Raw genomic sequence first — 19528 nt, 5'->3', positions numbered from 1 at the left:
GTAAAACTGACATCACCTTGACTTAAATAATTGAGGGACTTTGATTTTTTATTTTCTTTCAAATTAATGTTCATTGAAACTTCTGTAATTTTATTTCAATCGAGTTTAACAAAAAAATTAAAAAAAAAGGGTATCCATGAGTGAATGAATTGGATTATTAACACTAGTGGGTGGGCAGTGGCGATTTCTTTCTGGCTTTTGATAGGGTGGCTTCCAATATTGATAACCAATTCAAATATGATAAATTGGATTAAATGGGTGAATTTTATAGCATTTTCCTTCCATTTTATAAAAATATAATCAGCGATTTAGGAAAATGATATTTAAAAGAAAAAAGAAATCTGGCCTTCAGGTAGGCAGCTAGCAATAATTGCATGCCAACAACCGATCAAACTCCATGATTGACCTGCAGCTGGCTTGCTAGCCTGCATAGGAAGTTGCCAAGAAGTTTCTGATCTTCTTTCTTTGTCGACTGACTTCTGATTATTCAGATCGAATTATTTATTTTGTGCAAATTACTGACCTATAATTGGACCTCTTGGTGATCACTAGTAACCACGCATGCAGAGACTAGGATATATGATTTCTTCGATGGCCTTTGAAGGACTTTCTTCCTCTTCCTTACACTTTTCTTCTTCTTCCATCCTAACATGGAATCATGATGTATTCTTGAGTTTTAGAGGGAAAGATGTTCGTCAAAACTTTATTTCCCATCTATACAAAGATTTGCATCAGAGTGGAATCAATACTTACATAGACAACAATCTTGAAAGAGGAGAGGAAATTTCACCAGAACTTTTCGAAGCTATTGAAGGGTCAATGATTTCTATCATTATTCTCTCTAAAAACTATGCAGAATCCATATGGTGCTTAGACGAACTATTAAAGATTCTTGACTGCAAGGAAAAAATGAAACAAATTGTTCTCCCAATATTCTTCGGCATAAATCCATCAGAAGTACGACATCAAAAAGAAGATTTTGGAAAAGCATTCACCCAACTCTCGAAGAGAATCAAAGATAACGTAAAGGTGCTGGAGTGGAAGGCAGCTTTGAAAAAAGTAGCCGATTTGTCTGGGTTCCGATTAGCGAGCTTCCAGTAAGTTTTGTCAATATGCATGTACTTTGTGGTGTATATATGTGCGCATATGATTCTATTGATCGAGATATTTATGGAGAAAATTGAGACAAATCCACCATCTAACATCATGGGAAACTGGTGAAGATAAAATATCATACAAAAAGAAAACTATTTTATATTTATGATTAGTTTTGGTAGTGAATTTTATGCAAAACATACTCAAGTTAGAAATCTTTTCTGGTTAAGGGATTTAATGGGGAAATAGAAGAGAATAAAAGAAATAAAAATCTGCATCTTTTTTTTTTCCTGGTTTGGGTGATCTTTTGATGAATTGCAAGTAAAATACATAGGAATATATAGAACAATTAATACATGAAATTTTGTCCATAAAATAACTTAATGATAGTTGGAAAGAAATAATATTTAAGAAAAAAAATGGGAATTGTTCATTTTTTGGGTTATATAAAGGATAAGATTTGAAATATTAATAGGTACCGTGACAAGGAAAAAAAATTCTCTGAATAAGTAGTGAATTTTAGTTTTAATTTGTTTCTAGATATAAAATCTGAGAAATACTCTTATAAGGGAGGGACAGATTTGAGAATGGGAAAAAATAAATAAAAATGAACAGTTTATAATACTATATATATATTATATGTACAAACAAGGAAAATATACAAATACAAAATCTATTGAAACATTCGGATTAAGGAAGGAGAGAGGCTACCTTTGACATTGTAATCTGTCATTTCGTAACAGAGATAAAAAAAAGGAAAAACAATATCATAACTATATCATATTCATATGTCATTGAATGTGAAAATTCTAACTTTTTTTCATTTCTTTTATATTGATAGGAATGAATCAGAACTTATTAACACAATAATTCAATGGGTGGACTTAACCAGGGTAAACCATACATCTTTACACGTAGCCAAGTATCCAGTTGGAATAGAGTCTCGTATACAGGATGTTTATCAGCATTTAAGTATGGGAAGGAATGATATTACATGCATGATTGGGATAGTTGGAACTGGTGGAATCGGTAAGACAACTATTTCAAAAGAGATCTATAATATGATTTCTTCACAATTTGAAGAGAGTTGTTTCTTGAAAGATGTTAGAGAAACTTCAAAGCGAGCAGGTGGTCTAATTCAGTTGCAAAATAGACTTCTTAATGAAATCTTAAGAATAAGTTTGGATGTTCGTGATATTGATAGAGGAGTCAATGTGATTCGGCATAGACTTCACTCTAAAAGAGTTCTCCTCATTCTTGATGATGTGGATGAGTTAGTCCAACTAGAAAATTTAGCTGGTGATCGTAATTGGTTTGGTTTAGGAAGTAGGATCATCATAACAACAAGAGATAGACATTTACTAAATTACCCTAAAGCTGATTCGTTATACAAGGTGGAGGTATTGGACGACAATGAAGCTCTTCAACTCTTTAGTTGGCATGCTTTTGAGAAAGAAGAACCGATTGAAAATTATGTGGAACTCTCTAAACAAGTATTGCAATATGCTCAAGGCCTTCCACTAGTTTTAACAATTTTAGGTTCGGATCTAAAAGGTCGAAGTTTACATCAATGGAAAAGTGCCTTGGTTAAGTATAGAAAAACTCCCAACAGAAATATTCAGAAAGTACTTCAAACAAGTTATGATGGGCTGGATAATAGTGAGAAGGATATGTTCCTTGATATTGCATTTTTCTTTAAAGGAGAACTCTTGGCTAATGTCATAAAAATATTTGACAGTTGTGGTTTTTCACCAGATGATGGTATCAACAGGCTTATAGATAAGTGTCTTGTTAATGTTGATAAGAACAAATTGTGGATGCATGACGTGCTACGAGATATGGGTCGGGAAATTGTTAGACTACAATCACCCAAAGAACTTGGCAAACGCAGTAGATTATGGTATCATGAGGATGTTCGTCATGTGTTTGAAGAAAGTATGGTAAGAGTCACAAGAAATGTAGTTTTACATTTATTTCTGCTTTTTTTTTTCCTGTGAAACATAGTGGAAAATATATATACAAAATCTCCTTTATTTCAAAATAAGTTTTTTGCTTTTTAGTCATAAATTGATTTCATTTAATTAATTAAGATGAATCAATAAAAGTGTCTTATCTAAATGTCTTTTTTCGAAAAAAATTCTAATATATATATGTATATGTATATTACGAATACTCGCTTAGAAAAAAAAAAAAAAACAATATTAGATCTACTGTCTAGCAATCAATTGTTTTGTGAAAAGTTACTAGTGATACATAATTGTTGGAAACCTTTTTAAAATACCAAAGAAATAGAGTATGTAAAGATAGTAAGGTTAGAATAGAGTACCATTTTTTGAGAACTAATATTACACCGTCAACAAAAAAAATTATGATTTTACGAGAAACTTTGTGCACTACTTTTGCTAACACTTTCTTGTGTTCTCTTACTAGGGAACAAACAGAGTTGAAGGTATAGTAATAGATTTGCCCCCTGGTGAAGACATGATAAACTTGGATTCTGATGCGTTTGTATCAATGAAAGGACTTAGAGTTTTTATAAATCGTAATGCACATTTTTCTGAGGGACCTAATTATCTCTCTAACGAGTTAAGAGTACTTGATTGGCATGAATATCCTATGCAATCTTTACCCCCCAATTTCAATGGAAAGAAACTCACTGTCTTTCGAATGCGTGATAGCTTGATCATGGAGTTAGGCCAGAGATTCAAGGTATGTACAATTATAATCTTCAATTTCTTTCTTTGGACTATGTAGTAAGGTTGCAAACTTCAAACTTTCTTTTTTTGTTTTTTACAGAAATTGAGGACTATGGATCTCAGCTATTGTAGTTTCTTAACAAAAATTCCAGATCTTTCAAGTGCTTCAAATTTGGAGGAATTGAAAGTCAAATATTGTGCAAGTCTAGTTGAGGTGCATGATTCTATCGGATTCCTAGATAATCTTTCTTCTTTATCTTTTGAAGAATGCCCTAACCTATCAATATTTCCAAGAAGCTTGAAGTTGAGATCTTTACATATGCTTCATCTTAATGGTTGCGAAAGCTTTCGTAATTTCCCTGAAATTGAGGGTAAAATGGAAAATTTACGTACATTAGGTTTAGAGGGCACTGCAATTGAAGAACTACCTTTATCCATAGGGAATCTAGTTGGGCTTTATTATTTAAATCTATGGAGCTGCAAAAAACTTGTTCGTCTTCCAACTTGCATTCTTCAATTGAAGCATCTACGCAGACTTTACATTGATGATTGTCAAAATATTTTAAATTTTGGAAAGATGGGTGATAACCGACAAGTGGTTCTGGCTATTGAGTCTACAACAGTGGAAGACGAGATATCGTCAAGTGAAGAAAAACTCCATGAATTGCAACCTTCAGCAAATTCAAGCAATGGGAGCATTGTATTACAAGTGTTGAATCTTCCAAATTGTTCCCAATCAAATTTCTTTCCATTATCAAATTTCTTTACCATGTTTAATTCCTTGCCCATTTTGTATCACTTAGATTTGTCAAAGAGTACAATTGTTAGCCTAATTCCCACTAGAATCAAAGGAATTGTCAGACTGGCTATACTTGACCTGAACGATTGTAAGAGATTGTTGGAAAACTAACCTACTTTCTTTGGTATTGTATTCATCTTAAATAGAAATTACAACTATGAGTACAGTTATATACAGCTAACATCATGGCTATCTATTGTGCTATACATGGAAATATAATCACTGCCTATTATGCTATACATGGAAAATAAGAACGTATACAAAACAGAGTAAAGAATTAAATATGAGAGGAAGTCATGGAGAGAGGATCATGTTGACAGATCGTATCTTTTCATCCCCCCTTAAGCTTAAGGCAGTATTGGACTAATGAAGAGCTTGCTTCTATTCGGTAGAAACTTGGCAGGACACAATGGTTTTGTAAATATATCAACTATTTGATCTAGACCAGATATATGTTGTAGAGAAAGAATGCCACGAGCAACTTGGTCCCAAACAAAATGAACATCTATCTCAATATGTTTTGTGCTATGATAAAAAACTAGATTCTTGGCTATGTTGATAGCATTGATGTTGCCACAATATAATGTGGGAGCAGGAATTAATTAGCGGATACTTTTCAGAAGGTGCATAAACCACATTAGTTTAGTTGTGGTTGATGCCAACGCACGATATTCTGCTTCTGCTGTGGAACAAGACTCGGTAGCTTGCTTTTTAGCTCCCCAGGATAACAAATTATCACCCATATAGATAGCAAACCCAGTTGTAGAACATTGATCATCCATAGATCCTACCCAATCTGCATAACAAAAACCATGAAGTGCAATGAGAGGAGCTTGTACAAAATTAAGGCCAATATTAAGAGTACCTTTGAGGTACCGAAATATATGTTTAATGACAACGAGATCAGTGTCTCGAGGATTTGGCATGAACTAACAAATATTGTTGGTTGCATAGGAGATATCAGGACGCATCAAAGTGAGATATTGTAGTGAACCAACAAGGCGCCAATAATAGGTTGGATCAGATAGTAGTGCTCCCTCATTAGCAGTCAACGACATACCAAAGGCCATAGGAGTGGAGACTGGTTTCGTACCGTCCAGACCAAATTTCTAAAGTAGAGAAAGTAGATAGCGAGTCTGAGTGACAGTGATGGTCGACTCATGTCGTGTAATTTGTAGTCCTAAAAAGAAATGAACATCTCCAAGATCCTTCATGTGAAAAGCAGTAGAGAGATGAGAAATAAAGCTGCTGATTTTTTAAGGAGAGCTCCCTGTTATAAGTATGTCATCAACATAAATTAAAAGCACAATTATATTCAAACCTTGACGTCAAGAAAACAAGGATTGATCATAGGGACATCTATGGAAACCCATTTGTTGAATATAATTACTGAACTTCATGTACCAAGCTCTTGGAGCATGTTCTAATCCGTAGAGCTTTATGCAGTTGGCAAACATGATGAGGATGAGATGAGTCATTTGCTGCTAACGAGATTCATATTTGGTCTTCGAGGCACCAAAGTCCACGTGTTGTTGCTATGAAGAGCATTAATTTCAGCTTGCATAGCTTGCCGCCATTTCGGATCAATGAGAGCTTGCTTATACATTCGAGGCTCTTGTGGTTGGTTTGCAAGATCAACTAGAAAGCATGCAGGTACTGGATGTCTTGAAAAGAAGAAAACCTTAGGCTTTAATGTACCTATTTGAGCCCATGTGATCATATGGTGAGTTCGACGTGAAGCAGATTGTGAGATGGCCTCAATTGCTGGAGAAGACAATTTTGAAGCATCCTGAATGATAGTGTTAGTATGAGGCTCTTGGCATGGTGCAGACTGAGGCATTGATGCAGAGTTTTGAACAATAGGAGATGAAGAATGCACACGGTCAACATGATTGGCAACTGTAGGTAAAGAGTCCAATGGAATAGATTGCAAATCAACAATTTGAAGAGGCCTGGGAAGAGCACGAACTTTGAAGGCTTGAAAATTTGATTTAGTGCACCCCTGTGTAGACCTGAATGGGAATGTTAATTCATCGAATGTTACATGCTAAGAGATATATATATGCGACTAGTTTGCATGTCTAAACATTAATCACCTTTGTCATGTGTAGAGTATCCTAGGAACACACAACGGATGGATTTATAGTCCAGTTTGGACCTTCCAAAAGGAGTAAGTAATAGGTAACATGCACACCCGAAAACTCGTAGAAGAGTATAGGATGGTGGCGATCCAAAAACAAGTTCATAAAGAGACTTGTTTCAAATAATAGAAGTTTGAAGCCGATTGATAAGAAATACTGCAGTGGTAAATGCAACTGTCCAAAATCGTGATGGAATGGAGGCATGAGCCATTAATGTTAAACCAATGTCCACAATATGCTGATGCCAATGTTTGGCCAATCCATTTTGCTTTGGTGTCCTAGGGCATGATAATTTGTGAATAATGCCATTGGCTACAAAATAATCTTGTAAACTTTGGTTAACAAATTTGCCATCACCATCACTTTGAATTATTTTTACACAAGTATTGAACTGGTTAACCATTCATTGAAGAAATGCAGGAAATATAGTTGGGACATCAGATTTATGAGCCATAGGAAAGTGCTATATGTATCAAGAATATTCATCGACAATGATTAAATAAAATCGAAACCCATCAAAGGAGGGGACTATGGCAGGTCCACACATATCAGTATGAATAGTATGTAAAAAGGTAGTAGCATATGTCTCTCAATAGCTAAATGGTAACTTTGTTGATTTACCCAAAACACAACTTTCACAAAATGCAACATTTTTATTAAAAGATGATAAACAAAAAAGTTGAAGAATTTGAGATTGAGGGTGTCCAAGCCACGCATGCCACAAGTTGCTAGGTACTTTAGTTGATAGCAGACCAACTGGAGAATTTGTATGTTGCCGTAATTGGATTGGATACAAGCCATCGACCATTGAGCCCTTAAGTAGCACTTGCTTCGACCATTGAGCCCTTAAGTAGCACTTGCTTCGTCCTCATATCCTTAAGAAGGAAGCCCCAAGGATAAAATATAAAATAACAATTATAACCCTTGTAAGTTGAGAGACATATAGCAATTTCTTTTTAATATCAGGGACGATAAGAACGTTATTGAGCTTGATATCAATAGCAAGTAGTGAGACTTATCCAATAACATATATTTGTAATCCATTTCCATTTCCAACCATAACAAAATCATTTCCAAGATAAGAATGAATACCTTTGTGACACCCCCGACCCCCATGTACGGAAACTCGAGAATCGAGGTATCCGGGATGATAACAACACGGATCACGCATCCCATCGCTAAGTGCCAAGTGTGTGTACATGCAATAAGTGTACAATAAAAACAACGCAACGGATAATAAAAGTTAGTCGACTAAGTACTAGAATTTGTTTAAACACAATCTCGCTTAAACACAAGCGTATCAAAATATTACAAATTTCCAGTAACATCATAAAACCAAAATACATAATTTTAAAACAGGGAAATAATTTCCAATAAATAAGCAAGAGCACCAAATCAATCCTCCGGCGAAACCACCTCCTCAGGCTTAGCCTCCTCATCATCTATATTAAAATTTACAATACCAAGAAACGATGTCGCAGCTAAGTAATAACCTAAACAGCCAATAAGAAAAAAATACATTCATACAATAACAATATACATGCACATGATGATAGATGCATGAGATCTGAAAATCGTAATTTCTCCAAATAATTATTTTCCAACGCAAGCCAAAAATTCCTTTTTTGGCCCAGAAATCCAATCCATTAAAGCAACCGTCATTTTCTCAAAAAAATGGCCCAACATAAAAACCACAATTTTTCCAAAAAATGACCCATTATCCAATTTATCAAGACCAATATCCAATTTTATCCATATGCACCATAATCTCCCATAGGGATCATCCGCACACCCTGGCTCTCAATGTCACACCGTAGGTAACGACCACGCATGTGACATCATAACGAGCGATACCCAACTCCGCGCCCAGCGAGTACCATGACCAAGCATCCTCTAGCCCCCGCCAGTAGAGGGGCCACGGAGCCAGCACGATAGCATTACTGTATCGTCCGAGCCTGTTGTCGCCCAGCGACAACCCATGGGACATCACTCAGTATATTCAAATCCTGAGTGACCAGATAAACTCTACTAATATAATGTCTCATCTCGGCTTGGATTCGTGATATATACGCACCCAAAAATTCATTAAACACATGAAAACTCAATTTTCATTTTACAATCATGAACATACGTACACCATGCAATGCATAAGACAAGACACAAATATATTCAATAAATCCGAACATCAACTAAACGTATAAATAATTCCGTCCTCCAATCCATCTGACCCTCAAACTGCTCGAACTCAGTCTGGCACAACAAACTAATCACAAAGTATTGTTAAAGAAAATATATATTTAAATCTTAAAGATCATTTGGGAAAATACCTACAGCGCTTTAAAGGCAATATTTTTGAAAGATTATGCACCCGATTAAACGACCAAAAGCAAGCCCAAAATAAAATCACCAAGAACCTCGATTTTGAGCCAAAAAAAGGGCTTAAAACAAGGAAATTTGAAGGGAGATTACGAGGAAGAAAATTGGCTGATTTACAAGATGAAATCTAGAATGTGGTGGCTGGAAAATGAGGTTCCCGGCATGAGGACAATAACCAAGCAACCAAAATGAAGCTCACGGGTTTGCGCTAAAATAGAGCATGGAAACGGTCCATAAACAGAGAGCACGGATGAGGGAAAAACATGAGAACAACAATGGTTTTTGACAAGCACAATTCGAAATACCAAAGAGCAACTGAAAAGAGAAAAGCTGAGCCTTGAAGAGCTCACGTTCGGACCTGCAAAACCAGTCAAAATAGACGAAAATAAAAAGCAAGGAGAGAAGGGGAGATGCACGGTTTCAGCCAAGAACAGAGCATGATTTTGGGAGCTAAAAAAATAGGGTACGATTTGAGGGGAAAGAACAAATGTAAATGCAAGGGTTTCACGCAACACAACAAGGAATACAAAAGAAATGAAGAAGAGGAAAGATGGTGCGAAATGAGGCTTCGACCGACCTGCAGAAAAATATAACTAGAGAAAATAAAAACACAAGTGCGAGAAGAAGAACCAGTCGTTTTTGTAGAAAATTATAGAGTCCAAAACAAAGAATTAAAAAGGAAAACTAACCCAAACGAAAATGGAGGAGTTATGGCACTCACCTAGTAGCAGATGACAAAAAGAAGAAAAAGAAATGAAGGAGAAGAAGCTGTCGATGGAAGAACATAGCACAAAATATTTTTGGAGAAGAGAAAGGCTTGAGCGGTGCAAGAATGCAGAGGAAAAGAAAGAAACGGAATGAAAAGAAAAGGAGAAGAAGAGAAGCTGCAGTGGCGCACGGCTTGAGGAAGGAGAAGACCAAAATGAAGAGAAGGAAGAACGAAAAGAGAAGAAGAAAGCAACGTGTGGCAGACGAGAAGAAGGAAAAGAAAATAGAATGAAAAGCCCCAAGGGCTGCTAGACAAAGACGCCGCATGAGTAAAAATAGAGAGGGCTGGGCTTCAATGCACGGGCTGGGCTTTGAGACCGAATGGTTTGGGCCCAAAAACAAAGGAAAACCCCACCAAACAAAGCCCAATCCAAAAATAAAGAGTAAAAAAGGAAAAGGTACAATAAAAATAAATAAAAGTTAAATAAAAACACTACAATTCAATATTAATAAAATAAAATATTTAAAGCCAAACAATAAAATAAATTAATGCAAATGGCAATTTAAATGCAAAAACAATAATTAGTATCAAGAAAGCACATTAAAATAAATTGTATAACTTAAAAATCATAAAATAAATCAAACGATTAACATATTAATTTAAAACAAGAGAACCATTAATTATAATAATTTAAATAATCCTCTAATAAAATACATGTAAATACGGGATATCACAATATTGTACTTCACTTGTATCAAATGTCATATGATGATTTGCACCAGTGTCAGTAGGGGTGAACAAAATAACCGGTAATCGAACTCAGCCGAAAATTTCGACCCGAACCGACACAAATCAACCGACCCGGAAAGCAAAATTCGGAATTCGAAATCTTCCGTAACCGTTCCGGTCAAAAGGTTCGGAATCGGGTTATTAACCGATTTCCGTTTTTTTGGCCGTCTTCTTTCTTTGGGCTTTTGTTCTCTGGAAATTTTCATGTATTGTACTTTGTAAGCAAAGAAAATCTTTTGAAGGAAAACGAAGGCAACGAAAAATTATGGATGTAAAAGACAATGTCTAATACAAATTCATGTAATAAGATTTTGAAGTTTGCACCCAAAACACCAGAGAAGGACGTGAGAGTGCAGAACAAACTAATTTCCAAAGAAAAAAAATTTATGTGCAGATGGAACAGAAAATGAGAAATGAGAGAAGCTAGAGAATGAAATTATCAAAACAAGAGTTGGCACCAATGAATTCCAACACAATAAAGAACTCTTAAAGCCTGTGATTCATCAATTGCTGCCATTTCCACTCCATTTAAGGAGGATCACAATCTGACAAGGGAGGCAACCATGGTATTTATCCAAATAAAATGCCACAGGAGAAACCAATGTGAAAAAAGCACCGGCCCAAGGTGATCACAGAAGGAAAACGCCGACTCCAAGATAGAAGTTATTGCAAGATTTCTCTGCTAACTCAAAGATGATGAAGCAATTATCAATGACGATGAAGAAAATAGAAGTAAACAATATTTTAGGCTTTATCTGGGTTTATCTGGTTTGATCTGCTTTATCTGGTTTCAGATCTTGTTCTCCGAAACTTGATCTTCAAAAGATCTTCTTGAACATTCTGATAGCCCACTTGAAAGGGAAAACAAATATAAAATGAAGAAGATGATAAAAAATAAAAAATAAAGATGACTTGCATTAACAACGACGTGACTTAAAGTAAATTGAAGTACTAGACTAGTCTGCATGTTAGGCCATATAAAATGAAGAAAATGACAAAAAAAACAAAAAAGTAGATGAATTGTCGAGTCATTAACTGCAGTCTACATTGACTGCTATCACAAAGGCGTATTTAAAATATGAAAATAAAAACGGGTCGGGTCGGAAACCCGCTTTTCCGAAAATTGAAATCAGTTCGGTCAAACGGGTATTCGGCTTATCGGTATAAATTGCAGTCATTTAATCGGGTCGATTCGGAATTTGAACTTTTCGGTTCGGGTCGGGTCGGATGAACAGTCCTAAGTGTCAGGGTACCAAGTGTCCTCAGTAGTATCAGCAACTTGGAGTACAGAAAAAGCTTTGAATTGTTCTACTTCCTCATCTGAGGCAAAGGATCCATCTGCTTTATGATTTGGACCTCCACATTGAAAATAGGTTATGCCTCCATGTCTGTGACCAATGCTACGTCCACCATGATTTGTGAATGTTTTGAGTGCAATTTCCAGAATTACCTCTAGTTAAGCGTGAAGAACAAGCATCTTTGTGTTGTGATTAAGAAGTGGTCTGGTTGTATGCAATATTATGACCATGAGAACCATGAGCTCCACAAGACTTTGTATTGGTTCTGCCACGATTTGTGTAAAATGCAACATTAAGAGAAGTCACCCATGCTACTTGAAGATGGATTTTGAAATCACGTAGTTTGCCGATGACCCCTTCAAGACGTGGAAAAATATCCTGAGCATTTAAAGCTGCTAGTATAGGATCAAACTCAAATCCTAAGCCTCGAAGAATACATATGATGAACTCATTGTCATCCATTGCTTACCTACACCTTGAAGATACAAAGCCAGAGATTTGACCTTGTGCAGATAATCCTCTAAAGAGGAACTGCCTTTGTTGAGCGACTGCAACTGGCCCTTCATCTGTTGAATACGATCCCGAGTATGACTACCATAAAGAGTCTCCAAAACATGCCAAGCATCATTAGAGGATTCACTATTGATGACTTGAGACAGGAGATTGTCAGACAAGGAGCTATTGAGCTATCCAAGGATCAATTGATCAGTGCACATCCACGTAGCTACCATTGGGTTGGTTCGAGACACACCATCCTCATCGATGATGGTTTGCGACAGGCAGGGAACCTATTTTGCACATAATCGAGAAGACCATTGCCATGTAGAATGGGAATGACTTGTGCTTTCCACAAAAGATAATTGCTAGAGGCTAGCTTAATAGATATATTAGGTAAATGAGGAGGAGAAGTTGAAAATTCAAGAGAATGAGGACTTGACACGGGTGGGATCGAAGAAGTAAAGACTCCATCATTGGTGATATTTCTGGGGGCGTTGATACAATGTAGGAAAACTAACCTACCTTTCTTTGGTATTGTATTTATCTTAAATAGAAATTACAAGTGTGAGTAACAGTTATGTACAGCTAACATCATGGCTAATCACTGCCTATTATTCCATAAATGGAAAATAAGAACATATACAAAACAGAGTAAAGAATTAAATATGAGAGTGTCAAGATAAGTCAAAAACAGATGAATGAATGGCCGAATAGTTGGCCTTGTGATTTCTCTCTATTATATAAACTGTACAAGGAATTCTATACATGGAAAGAGCTACGTATATGCTACTGTTATCCCTATACAATCTGTCAAATATTAAGCTAATTGCACGGAAGAGTAAATCACGGAAATAAGTATGAAACAATTATGGAAACAAATATGGACAGCAAAGCTGTCCATTGACAGCCCCCCTCAAATTGATGCAAGTTGATCAACAAGCATCAATTTGCTACTTAGGAAGTAGTGTCGATGACGAGTGAGAGCCTTGGTGAAGATATCAGCAATTTGTAGTTCAGTGGAAATGTGTGGAAGGGTGATAACACGAGCATCAAAGGCTTCACGAATAGAGTGACAGTCAACTTCAATATGCTTGGTGCGCTCATGATAGACAGGATTGGCCGTGATCTGAATAGCACTTGTATTATCGGCATGTAAAGGAGTAGGATCGGTCTCAGAAAAATCTAACTCAGCAAGCAATCCTCGAAGCCAAATAATCTTGGAACAAGCAAGAGACATCGCCCGGTACTCAGATTCTGTAGATGACTTAGAAACTCTGTCTTGCTTCTTACTCTTCCAAGAGACCAATGCATCACCTAAGAACACGCACCAACCAGTGATGGAGTGATGTGTATCAGCACAACCAGCCCAATCAGCATCGCTATAAGCAACAAGACGGGGAGAATTTCCTGCAGGAAAAAATAAGCCACGGGCAGAAGTGCCCTGAACATAGCGTATGATCCTATGGACAGCAGCCAAATGAAGATGACGAGGAGTCTGAAGAAACTGGCTAACTTGCTGTACAGCAAAAGAAATATCTAGTCTAGTGATGGTGAGATAGACAAGGCTACCCACCAATTTTCGATATAAACTAGGATCAACAAGTAAGTCACCCTCCTCTTTACGAAGCTTGATATTTAACTCCATGGGAGTATCAACAGAGGTAGCTTCCTGCAGTCCAGCTGTAGCCACCAAATCACTAGCATACTTGTGTTGATTGAGAGAAATACCAGAGGAACTACGATACACCTCAAGACCTAGAAAATATGTGAGAGACCCAAGATCTTTCATATGAAATGATTATGAGAGATGAGTCTTAAGCTGGACAAGTAAAGAAGAATCGGAACTAGTGATGAAAATATCATCAACATAAACCAAAAGGACAACAATACCCATGTCCGATTTCTGAAGAAATAATGAAGTATCATACTTGCTCTGCTTGAAGGAAAATTCTAGTAAAGTGGTTCGAAATTTATCAAACCAGGTCCTCGGAGCTTGTTTGAGACCATAAAGAGAGCGACGAAGTTTACACACATTGGAGGTCGGAGAGGGAAACAATCCCGAGGGTGGCTTCATATAAATACACTCTTTAAGATTCCCGTGAAGAAAAGCATTGTTAACATCCATCTGATGTAGTGGCCAATCATTGGAAGCAGCAAGAGCTAGGATCGTACGAACAGTGGTCATCTTAGCCACAGGAGCAAAGGTCTACTCATAATTGACGCCATATTCCTGATTATTCCCAAGAGCAACAAGCCGAGCTTTATAACGATCCAAACTCCCATCAGAGCGAACCTTGACTGAGTAAACCCATTTGCAACCCAGAGGAACTATAGTGGAAGGGCAAGGCTCAATGTCCCAGGTGTGATTAGCCTCTAGAGCGGTAATTTCTTCCTGCATAGCTTGTCACCAACAGTCATGCTTGACAGCATGTGAGTAGCATGTGGGAATATCAAAATTGGACAATGCAGCAATCAGAGCTGAAACAAAATTGCCAGAAGAAAACCCATACCTATTCGGGGGTACAGACACTCGAGAAGAGCGACGTACCAAAGGCTTTGGAGGTGCAGTAACTGACTGATTCCGGTGTATGTTAGGATCAGATATCGGATGAGCCATCTGAAGAGACTGTGGGCGGGAGCATCTCGTAGACACCATACCTAGTTTAAAGCGAGAACTGACATGATGAAGATCTGAGAGCTGCGACTCAAAGGAGGGAAGGACCACAGTAGAAGAAGAGGGCACATATGACACATGAAAGAAATGTTGATTTTCAAAGAAAATAACATTTCTAGAAATGCGTGTACGATGTAAAGTAGGATCATAGCAAACAAATCCCTTTTGACACACATTATATCCCAAGAATGCACATCGAACAGATTGAGCAGATAATTTATGTCACTCATGAGGAGGTAAATGAACAAAACATACACAACCAAAGATATGAAGATTATCATAACTAGGTTGCTTAGCAAACAAGCGGAAATAGGGAGACTCCATTTGTAATACTTGGGAAGGTAAACGATTAATCAAATGAGTAGCAGTTTTTAGAGCCTCAACCCAGAACATGGATGGAACAGAAGATTCTAACAAAAGAGTACGTACCACATCAAGAAGATGACGATTTTTGCGTTCGGCTACTCCATTTTGTTGGGGAGTAGCAGGACATGAACGTTGGTGAATAATACCTTTAGAAGCCAAAAATGCCTGAAACTCAGTAGACAAATATTCACCACCAGAATTTATGCGTAATGTCTTAATAGTCGCAGAAAATTGAGTGTCAACATACGCTAAAAATTCAGTGAAAGTACGAAAAACCTCAGATTTAGAACGAAGAAAATAAACCCAAATGAATCTGCTATAATCATCAATGAAAGTCACATAGTATTTGAATTTGTCATGTGAACTAACCGGGGAAGATCCCCAAACATCACTATGAATAAGATCAAAGCAGTTAGAAGCTCTACTGGCATGCAAAGGAAATGGAAGAATTTTGCTTTTACCAAGTTTACAAGAATCACACTGAAGAGATAAAGAAGAACGTTCTTTATTACCAAGAAAGCCAGAGTGCAATACATGAGATAGGATTTGAGTATTGGGATGGCCTAAACGACGATGCCACACCATACTTAGATCAGAAACATTATTACAAGCAAAAGACTTAATAGAAGAAACTGGAGAAAAAGATGGAATAGGTAAAAATAGTGGAAACAAGCGCCCCACTTTAGGTCCCTTCGCAATCGGCTCCCCTGTTACCTGGTCTTGCACAACACAACCATCACCAGAAAAATTAACAGCACAATTGTTATCAACTAATTGACCAACAAAAATAAGATTCGTGGAAAGCTGAGGAGCAAGAAACACATTAGTACATGTAGACGAGGCATCTCCGACAGCAGCTATGGGTAGAGAACTGCCATTGGCAGTTTGAATAGCAGAGTGACTAGCATAGGGCCGAACATGACAGAAAGATGTGGGAGTATTCGTCATGTGATTAGAAGCCCCCGAGTCTACATACCAAAGCGTAGTAGAATTGTTACCTTGAAAGCCCATCGCAGATAATGCTGAAATAAGCATCTGTTGCACCGTTTCAGGGGTGCAGTAAGTGGCGGCAGGAGATGCAAGAGTAGAAGAAGCACTTGAGGAAGAGTCATGTGCTACAGAAGTTGCTGCGGGAGGAACAGTAACAGACGTCTGAAAAGCTTGGGCCTAACGATTTTGGGGACGAATACGGCATTCTTTGATAATATGACCCTTTTTCTTGCAATAAGAACCATACTTTTTAGGACAATTGGCAACAATATGCCCATATTCCTTGCAGCAGAAACACTACAGATTTTTAGAAGTCAGAGAGGATCCTCGTCCTTGGGCAGCATAAGCCACAGTTGTTGCCCCGGAACTGCCATGAGATTGCTCCAGAATAACTTGAGTACTGAGACGTTGTTCTTCGCGAAGTAACTCACCAAAACAAATATCAAGAGAGGGAACAGGAGATCTGTTCAGTAAAGAGGAGCGAATAGATTCATATTCCGGGCGTAGTTTCATAAGAAACTGATCACGCCGGCTAGTCTCATGAAGCTTCTGAATAGTCGAAAGAGCGGCAACAGGAACATCCGCTATAACCAAATCAGTATATTCATACCAAAGAGTCAAAAATGCCGAGTAGTAGTCTTGTATGGAAAGACTACCATGTTGAAACATGGCAATCGCATGTTCCAACTGAAAGCGACGAGCATCATTATCTTGATGATAAACCTTCTTCAAGTAATCCCACATGGATTGAGCGGAGCGATGCGCTCGCAAATTGTTAACAATATGTGGCTCTACCGAACCAAGAAGCCAAGACATAATCCGAGCGTCAAGAATAGCCCATGAAGGAGTAGTCTTGGGCTTGTCAGAAGTGGATGGTTCGGCAACATCGGTACCATCAATATGACCCCAAAGATCTTTTCCCTTTAGGAAAAGTTCAAACTGAAAAGCCCAAGTAGAGTAATTGTTGCCAGTAAACTTGACACACACAGGTGCAGAGTCCATTGCAAAAAAAAAAAAAAAAAAAAAAAAAAATTCTGAGGCAGCAAAACAAATATCCAAAAAATTGAAAGAATCCGAGAGAAGGACCTGTTGCCAACAAATAATAGAAGCCCAAAAAAAATATCCAGACCAAAAAAAAATGTCGAAACCCCCCACTCCAGGAAAATAAACGACACCCAAAAAAAAATAAGTAGGAGAACGAATGAAATACCCAGACTTTAAACAGAAGCTGCCGAAGGAGACCACTCCAGGAGAAACACGTGTCGATAGGCTGAGAGGGTGCCGAGAATGCTCAAACTGAAACAGAAACTGCCGAGAAACACTACCCCAGAAACAGAATGCCGAAAAGCACAAGTCTGGGACGTCGGACGTGAAATACCAGAAACAGAAGATGCTGAGATGTGTTGCTGAGACTCAGAAGACGCCGACACACGAAACCGAGAAAAAAAAGACCAAAATAGTCATGCGGGCGACAACAAACCGAGAGAAGAAGAAAAAATTTTCAACCGGCTCTTGATACCATGTCAAGATAAGTCAAAAACAGATGAATGAATGGCCGAATAGTTGGCCTTGTGATTTCTCTCTATTATATAAACTGTACAAGGAATTCTATACATGGAATGAGCTACGTATATGGTACTGTTATCCCTATACAATTTGTCAAATATTAAGCTAATTACACGGAAGAGTAAATCACGAAAATAAGTGTGAAACAATTATGGAAACAAATATGGACAGCAAAGCTGTCCATTGACAGAGAGAAAGTCATGGAGAGAGGATCATGGTTGACAGATCGTATCTCTTCATCGACTTGAAGAAATACTAGAACTTCCACCAAATATAGAAGAAGTACTGCTAAGGGATGCAAGTTATTAGACAGGTTTTCAGAAGTATAAAAAATATTGCAATTTTATAGAGGCCACATCAAATCGTTAGCATTGAATAATTTGTCTGGTTGTGACCAAATGCACGTGAATATATGGAATCGTCATGGGCCAAATCATTTATTGTAGAAGGTATCTCTCTCTCTCTCTCTCTCTCTCTCATACACTCATACATGCTCGCCTTTGAATATTATAGTTTGCATGATTGAAAACTGATGGCAATTGTTTCACAAGGACATTATCATAAAGTTTCATTAGATAGTGGGCGTTTTATGAGGCGTGATGATGTCCAACTGAGTGGAACAAAAGCATGGGTTATAGATATTGAGGGGCCACACTATTTGGAGAATATAAGTGGGATAGCCTTATATTGTGTTGTGTTATTTAAACGAGGTGACTGGTTTTGGGATCAGATTAGGGTTGAGATTGTTGAGGAATAAATCTTGCATTGCCTATGGACAAGGTCTTGGACATATTTATAAGCAATGAGCAAACATCTCTGGTCGAACTGGTTTTATGAGATGAGTTAGGCTCATGAATTTTTTCATGGTATCAGAGCCTGCCACAGGACTAATAGGGACCCACACTACTTATCCTTTGACAAGAACTAAGAAAAATACTGGCCTGCAAATGAAGAAGGGTGTTAATGAATAAATCACGCATTGCCTGTAGACAAGGTCTTGGGCATGTTGATAAGTAATAAGCAAACATCTCTTGTCAAACCGATTTTATGAGAAGAGCTAAGCCCATGAATTTCTTTAGATAACCTGTGATGTCTCAAACTGTTACATTGAAAGAGGGGTTCCATTGCTTAAACTTGATATTCATTCAATGCCATATAAAGTATGGGTGGCATATTCATCAATAGAATCTTTTAAGCTTAAGGTTTTGGACAATCTTAGAGTCATTTCTATATCAAGAATGATCACTTAAGGAAGTTTTATAAAAGTTGCAAAGCCAATGTGGTATACAAGGATGAAAGGAGAGCGAAGGAAGAAAAAGAAACAAGGATTTAACCCATCCTCAAAAAGTCCTCGGGAAAGATGGAAAGTTTCAAAGAAAGAGGCATTTTTCGATTTGGATGATCGAGGTGATGTATTCCTTAAGTTTTTGTTGTTTCTCTCTGTCTTTTTCTGCTTTGTTTTCCTTTCTTTTTGAATAGAAAAAGAAGAAATGGCAGCTAGAAAGAGACCGGCGGTGTCATTTTCCAAAAC

At 37.4% G+C, this 19528-nt stretch overlaps 2 protein-coding genes and 1 long non-coding RNA gene across 3 annotated transcripts; 1 reads left to right on the top strand and 2 right to left on the bottom strand.

Moving 5' to 3' along the window:
* The first annotated feature begins 513 nt into the window (after positions 1 to 513).
* On the top strand, positions 514 to 4771 carry LOC122295947 (disease resistance protein RUN1-like). Its single transcript, XM_043105233.1, has 4 exons — positions 514 to 1097; positions 1937 to 3035; positions 3526 to 3804; positions 3892 to 4771. Exons 1-4 carry the CDS (start codon positions 562 to 564, stop codon positions 4699 to 4701), a joined length of 2724 nt encoding a protein of 907 aa, XP_042961167.1. The 5' UTR covers positions 514 to 561; the 3' UTR covers positions 4702 to 4771.
* A 1068-nt stretch (positions 4772 to 5839) lies between these two features.
* Positions 5840 to 10236, bottom strand: LOC122295954. Its single transcript, XR_006238333.1, has 2 exons — positions 7824 to 10236; positions 5840 to 7606 (listed from the first exon to the last, which is right to left on the bottom strand). It is a non-coding gene; the product is annotated as an uncharacterized LOC122295954 (long non-coding RNA).
* A 1859-nt stretch (positions 10237 to 12095) lies between these two features.
* Positions 12096 to 14190, bottom strand: LOC122296865 (uncharacterized mitochondrial protein AtMg00810-like). Its single transcript, XM_043106663.1, has 3 exons — positions 13539 to 14190; positions 12373 to 12552; positions 12096 to 12322 (listed from the first exon to the last, which is right to left on the bottom strand). Exons 1-3 carry the CDS (start codon positions 14188 to 14190, stop codon positions 12096 to 12098), a joined length of 1059 nt encoding a protein of 352 aa, XP_042962597.1.
* Between the last annotated feature and the right edge of the window lie 5338 nt (positions 14191 to 19528).

The sequence above is a fragment of the Carya illinoinensis genome, chromosome 15 (assembly GCF_018687715.1).
Source record: "Carya illinoinensis cultivar Pawnee chromosome 15, C.illinoinensisPawnee_v1, whole genome shotgun sequence".
Classification (NCBI taxonomy): domain Eukaryota; kingdom Viridiplantae; phylum Streptophyta; class Magnoliopsida; order Fagales; family Juglandaceae; genus Carya; species Carya illinoinensis.
Note: the sequence above shows the minus strand (reverse complement) of the source record. Positions and strands in the feature narration are given on the sequence as shown.

Bases quoted from the DNA above. Each gene is read 5' to 3' on its own strand.
- LOC122295947 (XM_043105233.1), top strand. From the start codon at position 562: ATGCAGAGACTAGGATATATGATTTCTTCGATGGCCTTTGAAGGACTT. The intron at 1,098-1,936 runs GTAAGTTTTGTC...TTATATTGATAG, and splicing joins TTCCGATTAGCGAGCTTCCA to GAATGAATCAGAACTTATTA. The intron at 3,036-3,525 runs GTAAGAGTCACA...TTCTCTTACTAG, and splicing joins ATGTGTTTGAAGAAAGTATG to GGAACAAACAGAGTTGAAGG.
- LOC122296865 (XM_043106663.1), bottom strand. From the start codon at position 14,190: ATGAAAGATCTTGGGTCTCTCACATATTTTCTAGGTCTTGAGGTGTAT. The intron at 12,553-13,538 runs GTGCTATTCAGA...TCCTGTCTCAAG, and splicing joins TTTACATGCCGATAATACAA to TCATCAATAGTGAATCCTCT. The intron at 12,323-12,372 runs GTAAGCAATGGA...TTCGAGGCTTAG, and splicing joins TTTGTATCTTCAAGGTGTAG to GATTTGAGTTTGATCCTATA.